The sequence below is a fragment of the Chelonoidis abingdonii genome, chromosome 5 (genome assembly GCF_003597395.2).
Source record: "Chelonoidis abingdonii isolate Lonesome George chromosome 5, CheloAbing_2.0, whole genome shotgun sequence".
Lineage (NCBI taxonomy): Eukaryota > Metazoa > Chordata > Testudines > Testudinidae > Chelonoidis > Chelonoidis abingdonii.
The window spans coordinates 77,025,103-77,052,968 of NC_133773.1; the positions used below are offsets into that span (position 1 = coordinate 77,025,103).

The following is a 27,866-nucleotide window of genomic DNA, read 5'->3' on the forward strand; positions in this document are numbered from 1 at the left end:
ACTTTTATATGCTGTAAAGGTGCTCTGAAAAAATCTCTTGTGATCTTAGTGTTCTTGTAATAAGTGCTAAACTAATAAAATGTCTCTACCAAAGTCACATTTATCAAAATGAAGAAAAACATGTCAAAACTATTACTACTGTTCTAAGCTTCAGAGACTGGAGACAAACCCCAGTTGTAAACTTGATCACAAATCTTAGAGAAAAGCTAATTTTATGCTCTGATATTTAATTTAATTTTGGACAGATCAGATTTTGAGTCTTGTAACAAAAATTTAACAATGCTACAAGTAAAAGTGCACTATATGTGGACAAGGACTTACTCACAAAATTCCAGTGATACTGAATAGGCCAAAAGGCAAGACCGCAAAAAAAAAAAAAAAAAAAAAAGTAGTAGTGTCCCTCCTAAAACTGATGACATGGCATTAAAAAAAAACCCAACATTTTCCAGGTGTATAGGTGTCAAATTAAAATTGTGTAAAGTCATAAATGGTGCCTATTCAGGTGCATAAAGACAAAATGATGAATTAAAAAAAAAAAAAACATTTTTATTAAATACAGGCCAATTTTTTAAAAACAACCCTATTTAAAATTACATTTGAAATTGACAACTTATAATAAAAGCATGTAAATTGAATACAAAAAATAAGTAGTACATGTTTGATGCAGAGTTTTAAAGTCAGATCACTGAATTGCTGAGACTCAGTTTCAGAGGAGTAGCCATGTTAGTCTGTTTCAGCAAAAACGAGGAGTCTTGTGGCACCTTAAAGACTAACAAATTTATTAGAGCATAAGCTTTCGTGGGCTATGACCCCCTTCTTTAGATGTATGAAAAGAAAATTACAGTAGACAGGCATATTTAGATTTATTTACTTTGAACACTTCAGAGCCCACAAAAGCTTATGCTCTAATAAATTTGTTAGTCTTCAAGGTGCCATAAGACTCCTCTGTTTTTGCTGGGACTCACTAGCTAACCACTTGGAACCAGAGTTTGTTGAAGTGCTAACCCAGCTTTTTACAGCAGTAGCCTCTTCTGAAGATGCAGAGAGAATATCTTCATTTTGGTTTATTTAACCAGTTTAGTTTGATAAGTCCATTCAGAGTTAAGAAACTGATTGGAAGCTGAAAAGGCAGAAGGCTTCTTTTTACCTCTTCCAATCTATAAATAAAAATTAGTTACGAGGATGAAATTTACTAGTTTTAAATTTTTGAAGGGTATGTTTACCAGAAACAATTCAATTCACTAACCGATAATGCTTCCCTTTGTTTAGTAACCCAGTTAGCTTAAAATGTAAAACATTTTTGATAAAAGTTTATGAATTTAGCCACATTTAAAGTAGTTGTATTTAATAAAAAATAAAATGCTGTTTTTCTGCATTTTATTTAATTTGAATTTCCACTGAAATAGAACTTGACACAAATCAAAAGTAGAACATTAATCATCTACTAAGGAAGTGCATTATTTTCAAACATAAAAAATATAAAAATTAAGAATGTGAATAAGTGTACATTTATATGACCTGTGTTACACAAGAGGTCAGATTGGCTGATCATAATATTTCCTTCTGGCCTTGGAATCTATGAAAACTGTATAACTGCTTAAATGTATATAGAGATAATGTATCCTTCTGGTTAGCCCAAAAAAAGCACCAAATTTAGTGTAAAGAATAAATTTATTTCAACATCACCATTTTTTAAACAAATGATTACCAACCACTGAGCATCAACTTTTTTTCTGAAAGTAACTAAAGTACAAAGGCAAAACATGATTAACATAGATGATTTTAAACCACGGTGTCCTACTTGCTAATATATATCATGATTAAAATTAACAGTTAAATCGCTTTGATTTAAATCAGCTCCCCGCTCCCTATCCAGATCCTTACCTTGCACAGATTTTAATATATGTAATAACAGAATCATTTCCAAGGGAGTTTTCAGCTGCCACAGATTCTAAAATTCCATTAAAAATGTATGTTCCTAATTTTCCACTCTGAAGATCACCTTCAAAATGTACATGAATTAATGGGACAGTGCAAAAACTATGTTTCTCCTGAAATAGAGCTACAGCCTACACATTCTTTGAAAGGCGTGCATAAGCAAGATCATCACTGATGCAATAAAACTATTTTAATTGCTTTAATCTGGATATAACAACTTCTAAAGCTGTGAAGGGAGAGATTTTTCTCCAACAAACTAGATTTATTTACTTTGAACACTTCAGATCCGTACACTTATACATGAAGGAAATGAAAGCCGTGATCAGCTTTGATATAGATAAATTACTAAAAATTAATAATCTTATTTCCAAGATTGTAAAAATTAAAGTACAGTAGGACAAGTTACAAAAGGACACAAAGTACAACTGTCAAATTTATTCAACTCATCAAGTCACAATGTGCAAAAAGTTTGACTACACATCATCATTATTCATCTTGCACCACTGCAATCTGTAAATTGGAAAATTTCACTGACAAAGGACTTGAAATATTAAAAACAACTCAAATCTAGCAATAAGTCTAGGAGGAGGTTGAGCTGTAAAAGCAACTATGGTACCAAGTCACTGAAGGAAGCTAACAATGGGGAAACTACAGTGATGTATATTTTAGATACTGCTTTGTTTAGTGATGATTTAGCTTGTCACACTTCCAAACATCAGATTTCCAATATGTATTTTGTTCTGGCATCTACTAGAAGAAAATAATGCTCTGATTTAACAGACTCTGAAAACAATCAGGCAATTCTTTCCCAATGGATATGGTCAAAGGATTATAGAGATAAAGTTGATCTTGTACATTTTCAAAGTTGAGGTCTCTCCAATACTTTTTTTCCCAGTGTTCAGTTCAAATCCTTTTGGCTAGGTGCTTGGAGCTGCCGCACTTATACATCCACAGTAAAAGAGCCTCTGTCAGCTTGTTTCACCTGGATTTCTTTAAACTGAACACCAGTTTTGCCTCTGATTTCTGGGAGCCCTAGGTCTAAGAAAAGAAACAATTGAATAATGCAACCATGTACTTTTGCTGCTGATTTATTATCAAACAATTTAACTATAAAAACATGTCCTTGGGAATACAATGAAATTTATTTCAAACTATCAACACAGGTCTTGTTTACACACAAGGTGTGTATCCTTTTAGCTATACTGGTATAACCAAGAAGCCCCTTAGGGTATGGCTACACTTGGAATTTCAAAGCGCTGCCACGTGTGGTCGGAGCGGCAGCGCTGGGAGAGAGCTCTCCCAGCGCTGCACGTAAACCATATCCTCTACGGGTGTAGCGTGCAGCGCCGAGAGCCATCCTCCCAGCGCTGCCGCCCTGATTACACTGAGGCTTTACAGCGCTGTATCTTGCAGCGCTCAGGGGGTAGTTTTTTCACACCCCTGAGCGCGAAAGTTGCAGCGCTGTAAAGTGCCAGCGTAGCCATACCCTTAGTGTGGATGCACTTAAACTGGTATAAAGTTGCTTATACCAGTATAGCTTACAGATGCTCCCCGATTTATGCAATCGTTCCGTTCCGTAAAGCCTTGCGTAACCCAAATGTTATGTAAGTCAGAAATGTATATTGTGCAAGCATAAAAAACAAACAATTACAACAAAAATACTGCATCTATCTTAACTCTATTGTTATCCTGGCACACTGAAGGTTACATTTTAGTGGTGGATGACAATTGGCTTAATTTGTAGATGAGGAAGGAGGGGAGGAGACAGGCATGATTTGAATTAAATAATAGGGTGAAGTAACAGAAATACAGTATCACTGAAACAACAAGAGACAGAGGCTGTGAGAGTGCAAAGCCTTCCCTTGTAGGAGATGTTACTGCTGTATTCCTCCGCACGCCACACTACACTACTTTGCATTCCCGTAGGCTACACAATATTTTCCGCAACTCGAAAGTTTTATTTATGCCTTATGGAACTTCTTGCGTAAGGTCGAATTTGCCATAAGTCGGGTCTTGTGTAGCCCGGGGTGTGTCTGTATTTCCATTGATATAAGCACCTTTTAGACTGATAGCACTGCAGTCACCCTAGGAGTTGGACAAATTTAACTATCCTGATAGAAAAAAAAGCACACCTCTAACCAAAACAGTTAAATCTCTACAAAAACTGTGCATTCCAGGCCACAGTATACCTCAAACTATCATAGGAGATTTGTTATTGGACTCTTCTATAATACTATGATAAAGATTCCACATGAAATCACTCACGAGGAGAATCTGCCAATCCACTTCCCACTCCTATTGGAGATTGCAAAGAACAGCTGAACTGTGATACTGAAGTCATTTAGACTAATACGATTATCATGGTATTCAAGTGCATCACTCTAATATATTTATCTTCATGACATCCATGTGAGGCAGAAAGTACTAGGTGACAGAAGCAAGGGTGATCTGAAATAATTTATCAATACTGTATACTTTACATGCATGTCTGATAGAGGTTTACTATATGAATTTAAAGTGTCAATTCAAGAGTAGGCTACCAACACTTAAGGGGCCTGCTGGGGTAAACATGGTTGATACAGGGTACTGTAGTCCAGGATCTGATCTGGGAATGGGAGAACTGCAAAGTTTCATTCCACAAGGCCCAAGACCTGAAGGGAAAAAAGTGGTGCTAGTCCTGTAACCATAACATTACTATCCCCATTTTTTTTCTTTTCACAAACAGCGATCACAGGCATAGAGTGAAGTCTGTGGGAACTGAACTGTTGGGGAATTGAACTGTTGTCTTCCAAGTACTAGAATGGAGTTCTAACTGCTGGACCATCTTTCTGACTAGTATCCACCCTTGCACAGTTCTGACCAGTTAAACAGTGGTCCACTGTGGCCTTCAGACATACAAGCTGTCTTGGAACCTTTTCCTTCTAACTAGTTAAAATTTCTTAGGGATTTTACATACCCACTACTTTGTGAGGAAAAGCTTCAACTAATATTCTCCAAGGTTCACTGTCTGCCTTCAAGAGATCAGTAAAAAGGCTATCTATGCAATCAGGACGTCCTACAGTTCTTAATCACGCAAGATAAATAGAACTCCCAACAAAGTCAATGGGTGAATAAGGACTGCAGGATTTGTCCATTGTGAAGCAAGTAAAGAACATCTGTTACCATTACACTAGAGAAGGATCTGCCTTCAGACTGTGCTACTAAGTATAGTGGAAGTTCTGAATCATAAACCAAAACACTATGGTGCAGAAGAGAAGAAATTTTGACTCCTGAAATATAAGTAGCTGCCACTGAGGCTCAGAAGAACTTTTTGGAAGCACTATAGTTATTTTCTAATAAGGTCCAACAGGCTACTTTGAAAGCTATTTATAGACTTTGTTTTAATAAAAAGACCACTTATCCATATAATCAAAGTAAAACAAACAAACAAAAAAATCCGATGGAAGAGATTGAAATGAAAGCTTACTTGATATAAAAGAAAGTTTCTCTCTCTGGATGTTAATCGCACTCCCAGAGGGTCCTACAGCAACCGGATGACGAACTGCACGTTCTGCCAAGCTTGGTTTAATGTTAAACCGCTCTTCAAAAACACAATTACAATTCATTCATTACAGTCCACGTAGTCATAGCTTTCATACAATTAATTGGCCAATTATTCACTGATTTTTTTTCTTATTTAAAAGACACTCCCACCTATAAAAACTAAATAAAGAAACCAAAATCACCACAAACTCTAGCAAAACAAAAAAGTGCTCTGGCAAAAAAAATAGCTTCTGCAGAATAAAATGCTATCTACAAGGTGACGCACAAAATAAGTTTACAAGGTGGCAGTGCACCTTGGTGTGTATGTGGTAGTTTTTTGTGTTTCTTTTTGTGTTTTTTTTAAGAGGCTATGACATGCTTTAGTGATCACATTGTGGGAAGACTAAGGATATGTCTACACTTAAACTGCCACAACAGCACAACTGCATCTGCTCCACTGTAGACATTACTTATGCTGATGGAAATGATTCTCCCACTGGCACGAGTAATTTGTCTTCCCAAGAGGCAGCGACTAGGTCAATGGAAGAATTCTTCCTTTGATCCAGTGCTGTCTACACCCAGGTTTTGGTTGGTATAGCTATGTTGCTGAGAGGTGTACATTTTTCACACCCCTGAACATAGCTATGCCGATGTAAAATCCCAGTGCAGACCAGCCCTTAATATGAGATAGGTCTTATCCTTAAATAAGCATTAGAAGCTGTTTTACAACAGATTACAATGTGCATCTCTGAATAGTCAGGTGTTATTAGTGCTGAGTTTGGCCAACTAAATAAAGCATTTTGAAGAACAAAAGCAATAAGTATTATTCTTTTGTTCTCATTTACTACTTGACACACAGACTGTCCACAGTCATTACAGAAATCTGAGCCTTTTGACCCACCAGTTTAAGTTCAGACAAATTTTGACCATGTGTCTTTTCTACTGACAATGTGGACTGACGCTCCCATTTGTGCCATATCAATCTGAGTCCTGTAATACTTTCAAACTTTAGTGGTATATTCCTAGAAAATGTTGATTAGAGCAGCTAACTTAGAGCATAAGGCACTGAATCTGTAAACACTTACATGGGGGGCGCGGAGGGAGGAAATATTTCCTTTGGGAAATATGGTCACCTTGACCCAGTGGAATGCTGTGGCAAAAGGAAATACTGTGTTCCTCAGATGTATAAAGAGGGGAGTAGGAATAAGGAAATGATGTTACCTCTGTATATGGCTTTGGTTAGACTGATTCTTGCATATTGCAACCAGTTTGGTTGTCCACGTTTTAAAAAAGATGTTGAAAAACTGAAAAGGGTGCAGAAAAAAGGCACAAAAATCACTTGAGGGATGGAAAAAATGCCTTACAGTGTGATATAAAGAGCTCAATCAGTTTATCTTATCAAAAAGAAGATTTGAGAGGTAACTTGTTACAGTGTATAAGCACCTTTACGAGATGTAAGTACCAGGTACTAAAGGGATATTAAAGTAGTGGAAAATGGCATAAGAACCAGGAAGCCTAAACCAAGCATGTTTAAATTAAAGAAATATTTTGCCATATTTATAACAGTAAGGATGGTTAACCATTGGAACAAACTACGAACAGAAGTGATACATTCTCCATCTCTTGATGTCTTCAAATCATGACTGGATACTTTCTGGGAGATATGCTCTCCTCAAAGAAGTTATGGGCCATGACACTTCATACAGAAGTATCTGGGTGAAATTTAACAGCCCATGATACACAGGGAATCAGACTGGATGTCTTATGGTTTCTTTTGCTCTTAAACTCTATGAATCTATGGTAGTAAAGTTAAGCACATGTGTTAGTGTTTGCAGGATCAGGGCCTCATAAAGATCAGTTGCTTTTTAGCAAATTCACCCAAGATCATAAAATGTGAAAAAGAATTAAACAAAATAGTTAAGCAAGCTTGCATATTCTATTTTATTTTACTTGGTAATTAACTTGTTCTGTCTGCTATTACTTGGAACCACTTAAATCCTACTTTCTGTATTTGATAAAAATAACTTTTTACTTATTAATTAACCCAGAGTGTGGGGGGAAACAACTGTGCATCTCTCTCTATCAGTATTATAGAGGGTGAACAATTTAAGAGTTTACCCTCTATAAGCTTTATACAGGGTAAAACGGATTTATTTGGGGTTTGGACCCCATTGGGAGTTGGGCATCTGAGTGTTATAGACAAGAACACTTCTGTAAGCTGGTTTCAGTTAAGTCTGCAGCTTTGGGGCACTTGGTTCAGACTCAGGGTCTGTGCTGGAGCAGACTGGCATGTCTAGCTCAACAAGACAGGGTGCCGGAGTCCCAAGCTGGCAGGGAAACAGGGGCAAAAGTAGTCTTGGCACATCAGTTGGCAGCCCCAAGGGGGTTTCTGTGATCCAACACGTCATTGGGTTGACAAGTTGTAGTTCAAGCATGACTTGACCCAAAGATAGTTTGAGTATTTGCCTGTTCTCCATTTCAATCATCAGACTAACAAACTAGGACAGTGAACATGAGAAACAATCAGTTGCACCACATACATCAGTTCCTTATAGTTGCTTTGAAAAACCACTCACTTGGGTTCTCTTCCCTCTCTACCAGTCTCCGTTGCATATGCATATTGATGATGGCATTAACCTTTTGTCTATTTTTGTTAATGTTGGGCTCCATCATTATTTCTGTTAGCTTAATGTTATTCTTGATAGCCTTTGAAGCTGTTGACCTGGCGACCATCGGTAACTGCTCCTGATAATAGTGGTCTGTAAAGTCAACCTCATCCTGAATATTTTTAATTCTGGGGGGGGGGGAGAAAAAGAAAGCAAATGTTAATGAATCAGTTACATTACTACTACTAAATACTGAACACATTATGATGCTTAACACCTTTCAAGACTCTGGTTACATATTACTAATAATTCTCACAATTCCTTTGCGTGGAAGGTATTAGCTCCCATTTTATAGATGGGGAAACCTTAACACAGAGATAAGCGACTTGCCCAAACCCATAGAGATGGAGTCAGTGTCCAGGCCAGGAAGAGAATACAGGAGCTCCTGGTGCTCAGTCCACTAGACCAAAATAATGGTAATTCTCTTGATGGATGGTAACACTTAAAGCACAAATCTCTGAAATCCACTGGAGGGAAGGGGCATCTATACAAATGTCCCTTAACACTATTTTGCTGCCTGGTCCCAGAAACCACACTGACTGTGGCTTCCCTGACTATGGTTGTCCCTGTAGCCCTCATCAGTAGATCTCATTAGTGCAGAGGAGTCAGTACTACAAGTTGCTGCACTTTTTGTCTACAGTAACATACACAAGGTCCCACAGTGTGCCGAGGGGTTAAGAATCTAGTAGAACTAGACCATGGTCAACTCCATCCACAGAGCTGGGGTTCTGCTGGGTTGGGGAAAGTTAAACATGTTCTGAAGAAGCAGCACTCCCTCTTGCACATCCCCCAGTTTAGCTCTGTGGGCATAAGCTCCTTTACACTCACAGAATTGGAGGACAGCATATGGATCTATGGTTTTATGCTTATAAACCCCATCTGTTTTATTAATGGGTTTGCTCTTTATACTATTTTTATTGTATTTAGTGAATTTCAGGGCTGCTAAGAAGCATGCTGATAACCTCTTTAAAGAGATCCTAGGCAATACTATGTGGTCTGCAAGCTTTCACACACAACACTAAATACCTCAATGTCAATGAAACAACTTTGCTTTTTCAATTAATGAACCAGAGCAGAAGGACTGTGGTGTTTTTTGTGATATGGACAAAGGTTCACTAGGGATTTAAATGTTATTTCACGTGTGAAGTAGGCTTCAGATCCAGGCCCTACTGTGGTCAATAGCAAAACTCTGACTGATTTCACACCAGGGCTTCAGAAATCTGAAGGTTTTGAGTAATATTTATATACTACTCATTAATATGCTACTAAAGTGAATCATCTACAGTAAACCTGATACATAATACACTTCTGTAAACAGCACTCACCGTCCATTTGTCAGCATTGAGTAGATGTCTTGTACCAACATTTCTGCTGCTCCCGGTTTACAGTGAATTGTCCCATCTATTAGTTCTTGGACAGGCTTCAAGTTTCTTTTGGAAAAAAACTACAGCAAAAAACAAAAACAGAGAGCATTTCAGTTCCTATTAGTTGAGAGGCACAGGTTCATCCTTCCCTGCTTTTTACTTGATGTGTGATCACTCACTTTGTTTTCTCTCAGCCCCTGCCCAATCCAATCCCACTCAAACCCTCACCCCATAACCAAAATGAAAAGCAATTAAAGAAAGTGTGCAACATTATGGGTGAGAACTGAAATATAAACTGAGCAAAAATTCAAACTTTTTCTTCCCAAAACAACTGGAACCCCCTTAACTGCTCAACTTAACAGCTGCATTTGTTAACAATACAAAAACCGTAAGGCCAAGATTTAACTTTGGGTGCCTCACTATTCGCGCGGCCCGGTGCCTGGAACAAGTCACTGGGTCTGGCCAGGTGAGTGACGGTTCCTCCACCGCTATCCCGGCGGAGCTTGGGGCGGCCCCCGAGACTGTCCGCGGTCAATCAATACAACGGGGGGCGGGGGCAGGGCGCCATCGCTGCACTAACTTTCCGAGCCCGACGTGTCCCGGGCCACGGCGATGCAGGTTTCACATGGGGGAAAGCCTCGAGCGCTGCGTGCACGTTACAAGGTGCCCGGCGGGGCGGCTCCCTCACCTGGGCGAGCTGGGACCAGTTGCTGAGCTTGGTGGCCAGCGAGGCGCCGTTCTCGTAGCTGTGGCTGTGGATGTCCCCGGGGTAGTACCAGGAGAAGATCTCAGCGATGAGGTAGCCGTTGGAGAAGTCCCTAGAGAACAACGACAATAACGGTCAGGCGCAGCCGGGCGGCGCGCTCGGAGCCGCCCCGCCCTATCTCACCGTCGGAAGTTCCTGGGGAAGAAGCTCAGGTCTAGGCTCTGCAGCCACCTCAGCACGGCGCGCGGCAGCCCCGTGCGCCTGGGAGGGTGCGAGTACGACATGGAGGCGCAAGACGCTGGGACTGCTCGCGAGCCGCGCGCGCCGGAATAGGGTCCCCTTTCCCCGTGTCCTCTAGCCGCTGTGACTAGTTACCAAGCAACCGCCACAAACCATGGAAGTAGGCGGAGACTCATTCGATTCCCCCAGAATCGCTAGAGTGCGCACGCGCGGCAGGCAACCCATGAGCGGTATTGCCTGAGTGCGCACGCGCAGTGGCAGTAGCTGTTTGTCTGTGGGCGGCCGGGAATTGCGCCTGCGCGAAAATCTGAGCTGTCACCTTGTTACTGTGAGTCTGCGGCTAGCGCTCTACTGGCTGAGCTGGGCAACGACTCCCCTGCCAGGGGGCACCATCCTACCACACAGTTCCCAGGTAGGCGCGTGCGTACTGTTATGTGCGCGTGCCCCAGGTGTTAGTGGTGAGCCCCCTCCTCCCCCCGCACAAGCCAGCGTCACACACGTCAGTTACTAGCTCCTCTGGGTGCTTTATTCTTGGTCTGTGTTTGCAGGTCTAGAAACAGCAGAATTAATTCATTTGAGATGTGGAACAAAAGCGCATGCCGGCTGTCTAGAGATCTGATTCTATATATTTAGTCTCTTTGCAGTGTTCTGCCTTATTTTGCTATATATCCAAAAACATTAAAAAGCTGATTTTTTTTAATGCTATCTATGTTAAGAGCTAATGATTTTACATCCATTAGTGAAATTATATCTGTGCATCCACCTCTTCTCTCTAACCCATTCTATTTGAGTATTAGCCTTTTGGCTCTTCTCAAGATGTGCATTGTGGTGACTTTTAAAAGGATACTTAATCACTTTTAAGCATCCACTCACCAGATATTTGTCCACCTTAGTCACATATATTCTGCCATCTTACTACACTATATCCTTTCTTATTTCTTAGATTTTGCTATCTTATTCCAAGATTTTTTTGTAATTAGGCCATACCCTGAATTGGTCTACAAGCAAAAATCCCACTAAAGCCAATGGGCTTGAAAGTGTATTGATTGTTCAACTGTGGTGTTATGTTCTGTCCAAAATGTCTTGGATGGTTCAGACACAACAAATCCTGCATTTTGGCATGGGGTTAGACTAGATGACCCTTGCAGTTCCTCCTAACCCCATGATGCTACGATTACATTTATTCCCCCCGCACATATACACACACACACACACACACACTTGACCGCTGTCTGGTTTTTACTTCTAGAGATTTCACTGGCTATAACAGCAGTATTGCTCAGTCATTCCATTATCTGGCTTAATGTTTGCAAATTGCACAGGACTTTGAAAATGGAAAATTCTACATAAGGGTAGGATAGGTTAGGTGACACCTCCTGTCTGCTGGCATCCCTGCCAATCAACTACTCCTCCTCCTTCCCAGTGCCTCCCGCTTGCCATAATCAGCGGCTTCTGGCATGTGGGAGGTGCTGCGGGGAGGGAGAGGAGCGGGGACAGGGTGGAACTGGGCAGGAAGAGGCGGAGCGGGGGGTTGGGGTGGGGCCAGGGGCGGAGCAGGGGGTTGAGCATCCCCAGGGCCCAGAGGAAACCAGTGCCTTTGAGGGCCTGATTCTGAGAGAACTTGAGCACCTTCTCTGCTTCGTGGCACTGGGCACATTGCACTACAGGGAGTAGTTTTTGCATGATAATTATAGTCATCCTAAATATATCTTTACCAATGTCAGATTACAATAAATTCTGCTCAGTTGGAAAGTGGAAATTCTGAGAAACTATGTTTAGCCTGGGTCACCCAATCTTTGCTTAAATGGAAGGGCTGCACCTACTTTGCAGAAAATGGAGCAGATTGCAGTTGCTCCTGTCTCAGCTGGCAAATGTAGTAGATCAGGAGTAAGCAACCTATGGCACGCGTGCTGAAGGCGGCACATGAGCTGATTTTCAGTGGCACTCAAACTGCCTGGATTCTGGCCACCAGTCCGGGGGGGCTCTGCCTTTTAATTTAATTTTAAATGAAGCTTCTTAAACATTTTAAAAACCTTATTTACTTTACATACAACAATAGTCTAGTTATACATTATAGACTTATAGAAAGAGACCTTCTAAAAAGATTAAAATGTATTACTGGCAGGTGAAACCTTAAATCAAAGTGAATAAATGAAGACTCCGCACACCACTTCTGAAAGGTTGCCGACCCCTGTAGTAGATGGAAGTAAAATGTGGTCATGGATTCAGAGGAAGCATTGCATATCCTGAAACCCATGGCCTGTGACTGCCAGGGCAACTGCAATCTGCTCCATTTAATGCAAAATAAGTGAAGTCCTCATGTAAAGATGAGGGAAGCAATGCTGAACTGTTTAGAACTGGTCAATATGCTGACCATCTTTGCTGCTGGAACAATTACATTTTCCTAATCCCAAACATACACTTGTACTTGTATCAGTTATTTTATCTTCCTGCAGTTACTTCTCTCTCATCTTGAAATCATGGAACAATCTGAATTCTTCAGAGAAGATGTGTATATAGAGGAGGGGTTTTTTGTTGTTGTGTTTTTTTTTTAAAGCATAGTTCCATCCTGTTGGGGTGGGTGTGGATTGCTTATCTGCATATTTTCTTCCTTTTCAGATGTTATTCTTATTTTCCTTTTAGGAGACTGAGTTATTTTCACAATTCTGTTTTTAAGGTCTCTTGGAAAGACTTTTCGTGGTACATGTACCGGACATTAATCCCAATTGTGGTTCGTGTGTCTTTGGTGGAATATCTTTCTGTCTGCTTTCCTGTAATCTGTGTATCCTATCAAGGCTGTCATTTGCAGGGGAAAATTACTCCACACAGATCTTGATTGATGCTTTCTCATTCTTGAATGTATCCTTCCATGCAAGTGTTAAAGTATCAAAAGAAAATATCTTTTACAAATTGTTTAGCTATACTGCATCGAACTGTTGAACCCGTTGATTTTTCATTCCCTGTCTTCTCACTTGAAGTAGGACTAATGTATCCCAGCAGGTTTTTATTTTTTGTCAGTGAGAGAAGCATCCAAAAACCTCAGCTGGTGGATCAGGACAGTTGCAGACAAATAAGAAAAATAAGCAGTGTCAGGGTCTCTAGGAATCCAAGTAGGATTTAAGGATTTAGTCCCAGATCCTCAAAGGTTTTTAGGCACCTATCTGTCTCTTAGGCACCTAAATTCATGATTTAGACTCCACTAACATTTCCATAATTGCTGCTCAACTGCCATTTACCACTTAGGATCCTAATTCCCCTTTGTGCCTAAAATCCTGCCAGTTGACATTTGCAAAGACTCCTGATCCCTGATGCCTCCCTACAGCTAACGAGCAGCTCAGAGTTCTAGCTCAAGATGAAGCACAAGAGACCTTGAAGTGGGATTATCAGTCTAGGCAGGGGAACGCCTATATCATCAGCAAGATGCTCTGAGCTTTCCTAAAACTTGGTATCTATCAGGCCCCAGCCACCAATAGGGGGACACAGCACCCACACAGAAGGCAGCCAGGGACACAGGAAAAGAAGTATCAAGAGTGATCAGGAGAGAGAGAGGATTTTGGCTCCCAGGGCATGGACTACACGAGCAGATAACCTGGCTTAGTTACCCAACTCCAGGGGAGGGTTCTTTGCTGAGGATTCCTAGTGGAAGAAAGTGCTTATCTGTGGCTTGACAGTGAGGCACAGAAGGTCAACCACTTAGGCAACTAAACTGCTGCCCCTCCATTCCCTGCCCCTCCTCTCCATATTTTACTCTTGGTTAGCATAGGCAGCTCCCCATGCAGCTTGCTGGCTTCTAAGGCCCCATTTCTTAGGTGCTTAATTCTCTCCATGCACTGTACGGAGCGCCTGAGTATCTGGCTTGGGGCTGACTATTCCATCAAGTGGCAAGGCGCCTAAAGGGTTAGGTGTTGCAACACTTAACATAGCGATTCTTAAGTACCTTTGTCCATCTGGGCCTTAGGGCCTGATCCAAAGCTTATTGAACTCAATAAGTATCTTTCTAGGAACTTCAGTGGGTTTTGGATCAGACCTTTGGAGAACTGGGTGGCAGCTCATTTGAATGGAAGAGAGGGGCTCAATATACAAGTGGAAAGGGTAGTTAGTAGCTGTGGTGGGATCTATGGGATGCAACCTGGAACTCTGGTACTGCTGTGCGTGCCCTCTTAACTCTCCTGCCTGAGCTGTCTCTCACAATGCTCTCTCACAGTAAAAATTTAAAATGCTAAACTAAAAATAAAAAAGCTTGAAAACAAACATCACTGCTATCAGTCAAAATAAAAAAAATCAAATTCTGCAAAGCCTAAATATAAAGGTTTTGAAAGAATAATAAGGGCAAAGCAGTCCAGCTGACACCTGCTATAAATAACTGTGGAACAATGGTTCTAACTGACCTTTAGGAGAGATTCCATAGTTTACTGTGGCTTCCTTCCACAACCTTTGCAATGTAAAGAGAATCTATTTTGCAAGTTCTGAATTTTTTTACTGCGTCGTTTGGATTGTTTCCGAATTATCTCACTAGCTTCATGTAGTTAGTTCTGTGGAAGACACAATTCTGCTGGAGACGAAATTAACATAAGTGATTTTGTAGGCTGCCTAAAACAATGGGAACCCAGTCTTTTTCGGGCCCCTCGGCAATACTGAAATATAAACAAAAATTAATTAGAATGATCTGTGCATTCTTAAACTCCAAGGTAGACCCCACAATAATCTGTACTTCTGCTGTTTAAATCCTAAGTATGGTACCCCACCCAAAAAGGGATCAAATAGTTTGCTGTAATTTCATGTGCTACATTTAATGGAGGACAAGTGGTATCTTTGCTCATTCATCACAATCCTTCATGTTTCTTGTGATGACTATATTCTACCAACAAGAGAATCAGCATATGAAGTCACAGGATCAAATTCTGGTCTCATTTACACCAGTACAAATCTTGAATAACTTTACCAAAGTCAGTGATGTTACTCTGGATTTACATTGGTGTAAATGAGATCAAAATCCAGACCATCTTTTTGTCATATATCCAAATCCTTCAGATTTAAATTTTCCTTGCCCTTACAGCCAGGGTATTAAAAAAAGAAAAAAAGCCAAGAAAGCTAAATAGAAAACTGTAAACATACAAGGTACAGCTCACTTTTGATGTCTGATCCTGAGTCCCTGGAAAATATTAAGATTTCTTTTCCTTCCTTTGTGAGACTCTAATTTTACTATTGGTTAGTTAGGTAAATGTTAATTCCAACCTTGAATCACTGTTCTCTTTTCATACCTATGTAATCATTCTTTATGTTACAGTTTCTAGAGTTTAATAATTCCATTATCTCTGATCATTCGTTCAGTTTTCTTAGAGTCAGTTTGTTGATAGTACTTAATAAGGGTCTGACCCTGCAAACACTTACACATATAATTGTGCACACGTATAGTCAGTGAGTTCAACAAAACGGCTCATAAGCATTAAATCATTCACCTGCATAAATATTTGGTGGATCTGGATGGTGTGTTCCTCCACAAACTGAAGGTGGCCTTTTGAAGTAGTTTTGAACAACGGGACAGGTAATGAGGGGCAAATAGGACTAAGCCTTATCAATTAATAAATCTCCTCCCCTTTTTCTTTAAACAAATAAAAGCTTTGCTTCCCTCTTCTTTTTCTTTTCCCCTTCTTCCAGCAAAAAAAAAAAAAGGAGGGCAGGTGACTGGCTAGATGGAAGGTGAGGCTGGGAGCTTCCAGTGCCTTCCATTCAGCAGCACCACAGAGTGCTATTAGCAGAGGGAGAGCTGGTGAGCCTACTGGCTTCTGGACCCTAATAGACTTCATCTTTCTGTTAAACATATAGAGCTGTACTGAGATCAGATTATTATCAGGGGTTGCCTTTCTAGTCTTATTTGGGACAAATTCAGAGAAGCCCCCGAGATCACAGAATGATTCATCAAGCACAGCCCTAGTGCATAGCTCCACTCCCAACTCAGGAAGCTTGAGCGAGTCCTAGTGGGAGGAAATTGAGGCAGAATGAATTGCTGGCCAACTTGTTATTTCAAGGAGGTAGCAGGTAGGAGCCTATGACCAGGAAAGGGTGGATGCAAGGGGAAACAGGCAGGCTTTTGACCCAGCTACTGGGAGACAGAAGTATGGAGTAGGGCAGTTGGCTATTTTTCAAACAGGAATGGAGGCAAGGAGCTGAGCAGAAATTGGTTACTAGATCATCTTCAGGAGGAACAGAGGAGCTGTTAGGGAGCAGGGAAGAAAACCACATTTATTATTTGGTTTTATTTGGGATAACTGATTTGTGCAGAAGGGCTGGAGGTTCAGAAATGTCCCACCCTACAATATATTGTGGGCACTATTTGTCATTGGCTATGAATGTGTACTAGCATTTTGTTTATGCTGAGACCTTTATACAGTCTTTAATGTGTTTGGTTTGTGTTATTGCATCTCTTGCTTTAAATATTGTAATTCACTCTAGACAGTGCCATATGGTATGTACACTTGAATGTAACATTGCCTAAGTTACTAAATCATTTAAAAACAAAAAATAGAAAAATCATGGAACTTCAGGTAAACCATCAACATTTATATAATTTTGTACAGGCATTATAATACCTCAAGCCAACCAGGGCCTGATTAAATACATCATAAAATATGCAAAGAGTTGACTGAGGAGTTATCAGATCCATTAGCGATTATCTTCGAAAAGGGAAAATATAGTGCCAATTTATAAAAAGGGGAATAAGGACAACAGGGGAATTACAGACCAGTCAGCTTAAACTTCAGTACCCAGAAAGATAATGGAGAAAATAATTAAGCAACCAATTTGCAAATACCTAGACAATAATAAGGTAATAAGTAACAGCATGGATTTGTCAAGAACAAATCATGTCAAACCAACCCAATAGCTTTCTTTAACAGGGTATGGGGAGAAGCAGTAGATGTGGTATACCTTGACTTGGCTTTTGATATTATCTCACATGACCTCTTAAAAATACAATGGAAATACAACCTAGGTGGAGCTACTGTAAGGTGGGTGCATAACTGGTTGGAAAACTATTCCCAGAGAGCAGTTATCAGTGGTTCATAGTCAAGTTGAAAGGGCATATCAAGTGGGGTCCAACAGGGATCGGTTCTGTTCAATATCTTCATCAATGATTTAGATAATGGCATAGAGAGTACAGTCTGCAGATGATACCAGGCTAGGAGGGATTGCAAGTGCTTTGGAGGATAGGATTAAAATTCAAAATGATCTGGACAAACTGGAGAAATGGTCTGAGGTAAATGAAATTCAACAAGGACAAATGCAAAGTACTCCACTTAGGAAGGAACAATCAGTTGCACACATACAAAATAGGAAATGACTGCCTAGGAAGGAGTTCTGTGGAAAGGGATCTGGGGGTCATAGTGGATCACAAGCTAAATATGAGTCAACAGTGTGATGCTGTTGCAAAAAAAAAACAACAAATATAATTCTGGGATGTATTAGCTGGAGTACTGTAAGCAAGACATGAGAAGTAATTCTTCCCTTCTACTCCACGCTGATTAGGCCTCAACTGGAGTATTGTGTCCAGTTCTGGGTGCTACATTTCAGGAAAGATGTGGACAAATTGGAGCAAGTCCAGAAAAGAGCAACAAAAATTATTAAAGGTCTAGAAAACATGACCTGTGAGGGAAGATTGAAAAAACTAGGTTTGTTTAATCTGGAGAAGAGAAGACTGAGAGGGGACATGATAACAGTTTTCAAGTACATAAAATGTTGTTACAAAGAGAAAGGAGAAAAATTGTTCTTCTTAACCTCAGAGGATAGGACAAGAAGCAAAGAGCTTAAATTGCAGCAGGGATGGCTTAGGTTGGACTTTAGGAAAAACTTCCTAATTGACAGCCTGCTTAAGCACTGGAATAAATTGCCTAGGGAAGTTGTGGAATCTCCATCATTGGGAATTTTTAAGAGCAGATTGGACAAACACCTGTCAGCGATTATCTATAATACGTAGTCTTGCCTAGAGTACAGGGGTTGGGACTAGAAGTCCTCTTGAGGTCCCTTCCAATCCTACAATTCTATGAAAACTGAAAATGCACAATCAAATCTTCTCACATATATTTCAGTGAATGGAAATGAGAGATTAGATCTTGCTTTATTTGAGTCCCTAAATGTCTTTCTGATGCATTCAAAAAGCCAGTGAATAACAAACCCCAAAACTTCTTCATTTGGGATATATCTTCCTGCAGAATCCAAGTGCACAGCTCTAATCCAAAACCCAAAAGTGGTTATTTAAACACCAGGAGTGAAATCCTGGTTCAACTAAAGGCAGTGGGAGTCTTGTCATTGACTTCAATGGGACCAGGATTTCACCCACACTTTCTTTCAGGTTAATAAACACTATGACTTCCATATGTGCCCACATGCTACAGGATAAACACCATATAAAGTTCTTCAATAGGTGAACAGCTATGTTGCTTTTTAAATATCTGTTGTATGTATAGTTGCTATTTCTCCCCTACTTAAATTAATTTCATGCTTGTAAAAGGTGTCAGATTGGTAGAGGTGCTGATTACTGTGTATCCATAGAACAGGGTCAGCATGGGCAACAGAATTGCAATCATCCTCGCTGCAGCTCCAACATGAGTCTTGCTTCTAGTTTTATTTCCAGACCTATTCAGTCTCTGGTCTTATCTGGGGGCTACAAACAATTGCCAAGAGGTAACAGTTCAAAACGTGGTGGTGATTGTGATTTTGTGATCTAGACATTCTCTAGAAAGTGGGCTGTGACAACCAATTCATTTCCCTGTTCCTATAAGATAAAACCTTTTGGTTATTACTGATTTAGACTGGATTCAAACAAATAGCCTAGAAGGCTCCATATTCCATTTCCCTAAGCCATGCACTCTCTTTTTTAATTACTTTCTGTGTTGAGTTTTACAGAGCTTTAGCGGAGAAGAGCTCAGCTCTGATAATGTCGGGCTCCCACAGATGCATCCCTTAATACTTATACCTATATTTTGTTCTACAAATATAGTGCTATCTCCAGAAATCCCTTCCTTTGCAATTGCTAATCCCTACTGAGTCTCCCCTGTGGAGAGTTGCCCTGTACAGGAACTTTATCCCAGCATTCCTGGTATGGGGTGGGGACAGGTATCCCTTTAAATTTGGCAAAGTCCAGCAGCTTTAGCTCTAAAGTGGCTATTTTGTAGCTGGCTGTTATTGCATCTACCATTTTTCAGTGGGTAAGTATTCAAAATTCCTGTTGTGTTTTTTTGCTTCTCTTCTGCTGAGAAAATCATATATTCTCACATATCTAAATGTTTCCATTATTGTTTCTGGAAAGAAATGTTAAAAAATTGATTTGCTTGAAATGTTCCATGAAACTTTTTGCTTTTTCACCAGCAAAGTCATTTACTTTTATTGGAGAGGGTGAACCTCTCACTCACTCTTACATTTTTTTTTACTTACCCACTCTTTTTCCAAAAGAAAAGAGTAAAAAGGTGATTTTTTTCTCACTGAAATAGAATTAAACTTTTTGAAAACTTTTAAGATGTTGTTGTGAAGTGAGTTTTTTTGACAAATTTCAGCCAAATGATTTATTTTATTTCATTATTATCGTTATTTTGTAAAAATGTTCATTGCGATTGAAGAGGCATTTTCCATTGAAAAAGATCTTGCTGGGAAGTTTTTGACCAGCTCTAGTTAATTTTTGTCTTAGAAATGTAAATGTTATATTTAACTATCAAAACTGATTGCATATGAGTGTCTGTGGTTGTAATCAGGTAATGGATTGTATACAATATGTGATCATGATGATTATTATTAATTTGTATTTTTGTAGTGCCTCTGAGCCCTAGCTACTGACTAGGATTCCACTAGGCTAGAGGCTGTACAAACAGAAAACAAAAAAGACAACCCCTGCCCCAAAGAATTTACAATCTAAGTTTAAGACAAGAGACAACAGCTGGCTACCGACCACAGGTGGTGAAGAATAAGGAAACAATGAGGCAATAGTGCTCTGTATATGATAGGCTATGTTTTTTGAATTGTTAGCTTGCTTGCTTTTTTTTCTGAGAAAATAGGACACCTCTGGCATTGTGTGAGCCAAGGGAGAATAATCTTGTAAATCCAGAGCTATTGACAGTGATGGATTTTTTTAGGGTATTCTTCCAACAAATAATATGTACAACATGCTTATTTAACTGTTTTCACTTCTCAAAGATGGGATTTTTTTTTGGTGTAAATATAATCTGACATGAGTGGCACATAGCAGTCTGCACAGAACAATGCATGTTTACTGTCACTATTTTAAGTTCCATGAGAATCTGAATTATATTCCATGTAATCAGTGGCAGATTTGAAGCCTAAGAGGCTAGTTTATCTAATTTTGAAGACAACAGCAGTGCCAGTGTAAGGGATGGATTCTAGTAGCCCATTGCAAAGAATTTCCCTATCAAGGAATACAGATTAAAAATAACCTGATGGTCTGATTGGGAACAACCTCAGAACTGAACAGGCAGAACCTTCTGAAAAGAGGAAAGCAACATTCCTCTTGTCTATTTAATCCAAACAGACACTTCAAAGAGACAATAAGAAGAGGGTACAGCACTCATAATTTTTTATCTTTTTTAGGGATCCAGACTACAGTGTTGCTTTGAGGAACAGCTGTATTTTCATTCCAAAAGAGATGATGTGATAAAGGAGCATAAATGGCAATTCAAAAAATATACATTCAGAACAGATGTTGGGGATGGTGGTGGGTTTTTTTTTCCCTTTCATGTTAGGTTACAGGGACAAGGCAAGATAATCAGACAGCTTCATAGGTGAGAAGGAAAAGCCTGAGTGGAGATGAATCTTGCATGGAACGGCTTTTGAATTTTCACCTTGTGGCTAGCGTGCCTTTGAATCTTCCTCAGAGATGGAATTTTGTGTTAATTGCATGAGGTTAAGTGCTTTTGTTTAAGTTATTAGAAACAGTGAAATTAAAACATTTTAAAGTGTCCTAAGATAAAACTTTTACAAGCAGCAAGAAGCCTATGTCACACTGACAGTCTTTTGGCTGCTTTCAAAAATTTTACCCCTCTCACTGATTAATTTTAATATAAGATGTTTTACCATCTTATGAATGAATGTGTTACAGTGTTTTTCTGTGATTCATTCCACGTACTGTAGACACATTCTGAATGTCGAAGAGCAAAGAGAATATTTACAAACAGGCATCCAAATTGAAAAATGACTTTTTGTAGAAGGAATCATTTTGTTTCTCCTTTACAAATAGGGCCTGTACTCTGTATAATTTATTAAATTTAAAATACTAAAGTATGATTAATCCAAGAGATTTAGAGAAGACTTTGCGTGGTGCTTTTGTTTCATTATTACAATGTAATGTCAATATTTTGCATTAAGTGTTTTCACTCTCTAAAGATTTATGCCAAAATTTTCAATAGGTTGCATAGGGCAAGTGGCTGTTGCCTAACTGGGACTTGGCTTTTCAGAACAGCTTGCTAGTCAGGCCCAAATGCCCTGATTAATACAAGAGGGTAGTATCAGGACATAGTTAGGAGCCATCTGCTAAATCTAGGTTTTCAAAAGCCACAGGCTTGACTAAGTCAGCAGGTTCAGTTTTTACTATTCAGTAGTCTAGCCACTCATTTGTTCTGCAAACCTGGGATCATAAGTCCATTCTGATTAAACAACCAAAGACGCAGGAGAGTATGAGTGAGAGTGAATCTATTAGAGAGCAAACCAGCAAGATAGCAACCAAGCAACAGTTGCTATAAGGGCCTTGGGGAGAAGGGTTGGGACAGAGGAAATAGGAGACTAGCAGGGAGAGTGGAGAGATAAGGGAGATGGTATATCTTGAGACAAATAAGGGAACACAACATCTGACCATGCTAGGATGGTATATCTTGAGGAGGAGAGCCAAGCTTGCCCCAGAGATGCCAATATTGTCCATGCAACCCTCTGAACCCAGGAAAACTTATTACCTGTCTGAAATGCAGGCTCACCCACAAACCATTATACACCTTTGTGATTAGTGAGGATGACATACAGAAGTTGTATCATCAAGATCACCACAACCTTGGGCATACTAGCCACTGGGTCCTCACAGAGGACACCATTGGCATCAAACCAGCTTCTTAGAAGCTCAATGCCACGATGAAGCCAGTGACTGAAACACTGACTGAAACAAATGACTGGTGATTATGAAGGAGATGAGTTTGCCCACTGTCCAGAACAAATGGATCTTATGGCATACTGGCAATGGTACATGCAGAAGAGTCAGATTGCTCACCATCTCCTGCAAAAGGCAGAGCACTAGGGTCTAGAGTGCCCTTTACATGAGTTAGTATTCCAGTCAGGGCCGGTGCAACCATGTAGGCAAACTAGGCGGTTGCCTAGGGCGCCAAGATTTGGGGGTGCCAAAAAGCGGCACCCCCCCAAAATTTTTTAAATGGTTGCAGCGGCCGCTGCGTAGTCTGAGCTGCCGGCGGCAGCAGCCGCCTGCAGACGAAGTGTAGGTGGCCCCGGGTTCCTCAGCCGCCACACAGTGGCACCCCGCAAGCGCTCTGTCGGTGCCCGCAGCTCGGCCGCGCTCCGGGCAGTGCGGCGCGGTCGGCAGCGGGCAGCCGGCGCTCCCATTGTTTTTTTTTCTGCTTGTTTTTGTTGCTGGTTCTTCCGGCAGCCGGTGCCCCCAGCCCGGGTCAGGGTGCCTGCTCCGGTGACTGCTGCGGTGCCTGCTGCAGGTTCCGCAGGCGTGTACCTGCGGGGGGCGGCGAAATGTCCCGGTGCCTAGGGCGTCAGAAATCCTAGCGCCGGCCCTGATTCCAGTCATTAGCATTTTCTGTTTCCTTTTCAGGGTTATGCCAAAAAATAGGGCTTCTGGGTTTCCACTTAACTGTGGCAGTGGAAGTAGTGTTGGAGAGGAAGGGGGAAATCACTTCACCTGTCCATATACTTGTTTGTTCTAAAGCTGTGTGCTGGGGAAAGGGGAGGAAGGGGTTGAAATGAGCTCTCATCAGTTGTCATTTATGAATTGTCTATATAGGGAAAGCAAGAAAGAAAAATTGAGAGACCTATTTATTTTTCCATCTTATAGAGTGCACCTATTGCCTTGTATTTCTAGACACAAATAACAGACATTTACAAATATACAATAATAAATCCAAATTGACAAACTCAACAATACTTGTAAAGGAACTCTGTGAGGTTTCAGATGTATCAAACAGATTATAACGTACAAATACAATTAATTAACTTTATCAGCAAGATAGCTAATTAGTAAGTGTTAAGCTAAAGCTAGCTATACAATCATTAGCACACTTCATTTTACTCAGGTGTATTAGCACCTTGGCACCGAGTCGTTCAAGGGCTCCCAAATATTGTTACATCACGACTCCTGGTGTCAAAGACTTAGTATAGTAATATGTAAAAGACTATTTCCTCAGAAGTTCTTCATGTGAACATTAAGCATACAAACAAAACAGTACTTGTTCAAGTTTCTAAAGGTTAGCCACTATTTTATCTATACTGTAAAAACTCCTTCAATATTGTTGGCAACTGAAGTTGGGGGATAAGATGCAGTCTTGCTCTTCCTATGCAATTTCGGATACATAGTCGGCAGAGTTGGCAAAGAGAGCATGGAGTAGCTACAAACAGATAAGAGATTTAATTAAGTAAATGTTCAGTATCCTTAGGAGTTTACAACATGGAGTATATTTAATATTATTATGGGTACCTAATAAACATGCATTTTTAAAAATTCTGTATATCAGTCTTATTAACCTTACACAGTATAGTTTCTCAAAGATATATAACAATAAAAATTATGCTACTCAAACTTTATTAATGATCAAAGAAACAGAAAGAGCAAGGAAATTTATATTTAAACTAAATATCCAGAAGAATACATAGTAATTAATTCGTGCTGTTGTGTTTATATAGCTAATAATTTTTAATTTAAAAAAAATTGTGTTCGTGAAAGATCCTCTGCTGACAATTCTAGAGACTGAAGTCCTTTTTATTTATAGTATAGGTACAATATATGATACACAAATGCAAGTTTCACCATCAATAGATTTCAGCCCTTCCCTGTAGGGACCACTTTTCGGAGTTAAAGGGAAGTTCACCTTACATGCCTATTCAGTTTTGGCCTCTTTGCTGAGGCTTCCAAAAATGCTGTTGGCTGTGATTAGTGTGTGTAAAGGACATCTGACTACTAAGAACTAGACCAACAGCCTTCAGATGGTGATACTGGAGTTGAATTAGTGCCAGAGACACAAAGCTCCCTCAATGGTCACCATTAAAAATGCGTCAGTTTTCCCTTATAGAATTAGCTACTCTTTTGGGGCACTGTGTTACGAAGAAAAGGTTGGGGGGGGACTGATTTGATCACAGTCTAAGAATCTGCATAGGGAACTTATAGTTGGTAATGGGCTCTTCAGTCCAGCAGAGAAAGACATCACAAGATCTGATGGCTAGAAGTTGAAGCTAAACAAATCCAAACGGGAAGAAAGGCTGTTTTGTTTTGTTTTACACTGAGAGTAATTAACCAATGGAACAATGTACCAAGGGTGACAGTGCATTCTCCATCACTAATAATTTTTTAATTAAGATCAGATTTTTTAAAAGAAGATATGTACCAATTCAAAAGAATTATTTTGGGGAAGTTCTATTGTCTGTCAGATAGATCAGGGATTGGCAGCCTTTGACACACGGCCTGTTAGAGAACTCCACTGGCGGGCCAGGCTGGTTTGTTTACCTGTGGACACTGCAGGTAAACAAACCGTCTTGACTCACCAGCATCATTCCCTGACGGGTTGCGTGCCAAAGGCTGCCGATCTGTGGTTCCTTCTGGACTTGGAATCTGAATCTATGACAGGGTGTAGGGAGAGCAACCCTATGTGCAAGGATAGGAATTTCACCTGGCCCTCACACAGACTATGCAGAGAGGAATGTTGAGGCTACTTGTACCCTCTGTTCCACTGTTCTCCACATATAAAGGCTTGACAGAATCTGGCTCTGCGACATTATTGTTATGATGTGTCAGAGCTGGAGGTTCATATTAGATTATCATTGATCTTTTCCCTCAGTTTAGTGGTTCCATGGCAGACCTTTAACATCCATTTAATGTAGTATTTTTGGCAATGATGTTTTACTTGTATTTATTTAAGCTGTTAAAGTTGTATATATCAACTCTTCTTTCTCAGATAGTTAAATTCAACTATAAACACTTATTCCATAGAGAAAGTTAGAGTCCAAGAGTGTAATCTAAAATAATATTCCACACAGGGCCGTTTTACAGAAAAAAACATATAGGGCCTGATTCCACAGTCTCTCTCAGATGCATAGTCTTTAAGAATAATACATTCGGTGGTTTTAAAGCTACACAACAATTTATTAAAGTCATATTTTTGTGCCCGTATGACTCAAAAATAAGTCTGCTCTAAAAAAACATCTAACTCGGTACTGCTTACTCAGTCAGAGTTGTTCCTCTTCCCATTCTCTAAACAATTAAATGCAACTACTTAAGAATAAATTTCTAACCCATATGCTGGAAGAGACCTATACAATGGTTATTTTTTTAAAACAACAACTGGGTTTTTATCTAAAAGAATACAAAGCACTAAACTGTGCTTTCAATCTCTTGGACAAATGGATATTTAAAATAATTCTTTAGGAAACTGTATTTTAAAAGTAAATAAAAATGGGATAAGCAAATAGAAGAATTTGAGGAAATAATGTTCTATTTATGACACAAATCAATAAATGCCAGGACAACAAACAGCAAATTTTCAAGACAGGAGGCCCAAAGCTTGTGCACAAATGCACACAGAATATGCTTGAACTTGTTCAGGCAATGTGATTACACACAGATAGCTAAGGAACTTAAATAACCGTTTATAAGTGCAATCATATGAATTGCACACACAAATTTAGACATGTAAATCCATGTAAAACCCAGGCCTCCTGCTTTGTAAATATCCCCTAAAAATTAAGTCTGGGCACACATCTTTCCATGAACTATTTTTTAAAAATGAAATTAAAAAAATCCATAAATTGAAGCTATTTGTTTTTGTTGGTTTGTACCATCACCTGTTAAACAGAGGAGTCCACATCTTCAGCTGATATAAATTCAGTAGTGCTCTGTCAACTTATGTCGCCACCTGAAAAACTGGCCTATTTAAAAATATTTTCAATACTTTATATAGTTGGAGGTAGAATTTTTAACTGAGTGTAAACAATCATTTTATAAACACATTATCAGACAACTTCTCATTCAAGTTTGTCCAAGAACAAAAACTATGCATAGAATGATGAACAAAAGTATATTTGTCCCACTTACCTTCATGCAGAAGCAACATTCTCTCCACCAAACTGCTTGGGGCAGCTAAATCTACGGGCCGTTCAAAATCTGTATTCTTGGCATTAATGTTGGCCCCAAATTCAAGAAGTAAATTTACTATCTCTGTACTGGGTTGCTGAGCTGCTGCATGTAGTGGAGTGTCCAAATACTTTCCTTTCTGTACATTAGCGCCTATATAAGTATATTGGAGAGACAGAGACAAATAGATTAATTAATGTTTTCAGTGCTAACAGTTAATGCTTTAAAATCTGAAACAATATTTTTAAAAATGAGTGTCTGAAGTTACATTCCTAAATTTATAAATAGATATCTAAATAAATGGTCAGAATTTCAAAAGTTCTAAGCACTCAGTGGTCAATGTGAGCTGCTGCATTGGGTCCAGGCTGGGTCTCATAGCCCCTTATATTTAACTAGTTTAAAAAAAAACATTCTATGGGTTTAAGAACCAAATTCCTTTTAACTCTTCTCTTCCCTTTCTAGCTCAGCCTCTGTTCTTTGTCAGTAGATATACTGTTATAGAGAAGGGGCTGAAAAACATTGCGGAAAGGGCAATGGCAGCTTATGGCTCTATACCCACTTTAAACTTTCACTTTCATAGAATCAGAGAAATGTAGAGCCCAAAGGGGCATTGAGAGATCATCTAGTCCTGCTCCCTATTCTGAGGCAGGACCAAGTATACTTAGACCACCCCGCTAGGTGTTTGTCTAACCTCCAGTGATGGGGATTAATTATATCCAAACTAATCTGGGAGCTACTTAACCTTACTACCTTCATTTTTACTATAGAGTGAAAAGAAGGAAGTGGCCAGCGGTGCTGAAAATGCTTGATATCAGACCACTCAGAGTTGATGTTTTCTTTCTTCCACCGCACATACTGTAAATAAACAACGAAAAAAGTTTCCCCTAACAAAAAATATGTCTTAGCATAAAGTTAAAATTTGAGTCCTGCAACAAGCTGTGATAAATGAATGGGGGGAGGGGGAATAGCTCCCTTTTATGGACACCCAGCAGCCAGTTAGCTATAAAATCCCTCTTAATAGCTGTTCTCTCTACTTGCTTTACCTGTAAAGGGCTAAAAAGTCTCACTGCTATGCATAGGTAAAA

At 39.7% G+C, this 27,866-nt stretch overlaps 2 protein-coding genes across 5 annotated transcripts in view; both read right to left on the bottom strand.

Moving 5' to 3' along the window:
• Positions 1–530: 530 nt before the first annotated feature.
• On the bottom strand, positions 531–10,585 carry SPATA4 (spermatogenesis associated 4). Of its 2 annotated transcripts, XM_032784401.2 has the most exons (6): positions 10,380–10,582; positions 10,179–10,308; positions 9,452–9,570; positions 8,037–8,254; positions 5,405–5,518; positions 531–2,976 (listed from the first exon to the last, which is right to left on the bottom strand). In XM_032784401.2, the coding sequence occupies exons 1-6, from the start codon at positions 10,478–10,480 to the stop codon at positions 2,879–2,881; spliced, it is 780 nt and encodes a 259-aa protein (XP_032640292.1). In that variant the 5' UTR covers positions 10,481–10,582; the 3' UTR covers positions 531–2,878. The 2 variants fall into 2 exon arrangements, with proteins under 2 accessions (XP_032640292.1, XP_074922482.1); XM_075066381.1 differs by lacking the exon at positions 5,405–5,518 and having other exon boundaries at positions 10,380–10,585.
• Positions 10,586–23,459: 12,874 nt separating this feature from the next.
• ASB5 (ankyrin repeat and SOCS box containing 5) overlaps positions 23,460–27,866 on the bottom strand; it is a 67,738-nt gene continuing 63,331 nt past the window's right edge. For all 3 annotated transcript variants that reach the window (XM_032784402.2, XM_032784403.2, XM_032784404.1), the window contains exons 6-7: positions 26,743–26,934; positions 23,460–24,046 (exon numbers count right to left, since the gene is read on the bottom strand). In XM_032784402.2, the coding sequence (XP_032640293.1) occupies positions 23,919–24,046; positions 26,743–26,934 (320 nt within the window). In that variant the 3' untranslated portion in view covers positions 23,460–23,918. The remainder of the gene's footprint in view (positions 24,047–26,742; positions 26,935–27,866) is intronic.

What these genes read in the sequence shown, in the direction of transcription:
- SPATA4 (XM_032784401.2), bottom strand. Translation starts at nt 10,480, where the DNA reads ATGTCGTACTCGCACCCTCCCAGGCGCACGGGGCTGCCGCGCGCCGTG. An exon ending in TCAATGCTGACAAATGGACG is followed by an intron (nt 8,255 to 9,451) that starts GTGAGTGCTGTT and finishes CCCCCCCCCCAG; the next exon opens with AATTAAAAATATTCAGGATG. An exon ending in GAAACTTTCTTTTATATCAA is followed by an intron (nt 2,977 to 5,404) that starts GTAAGCTTTCAT and finishes TTCTTTTCTTAG; the next exon opens with ACCTAGGGCTCCCAGAAATC.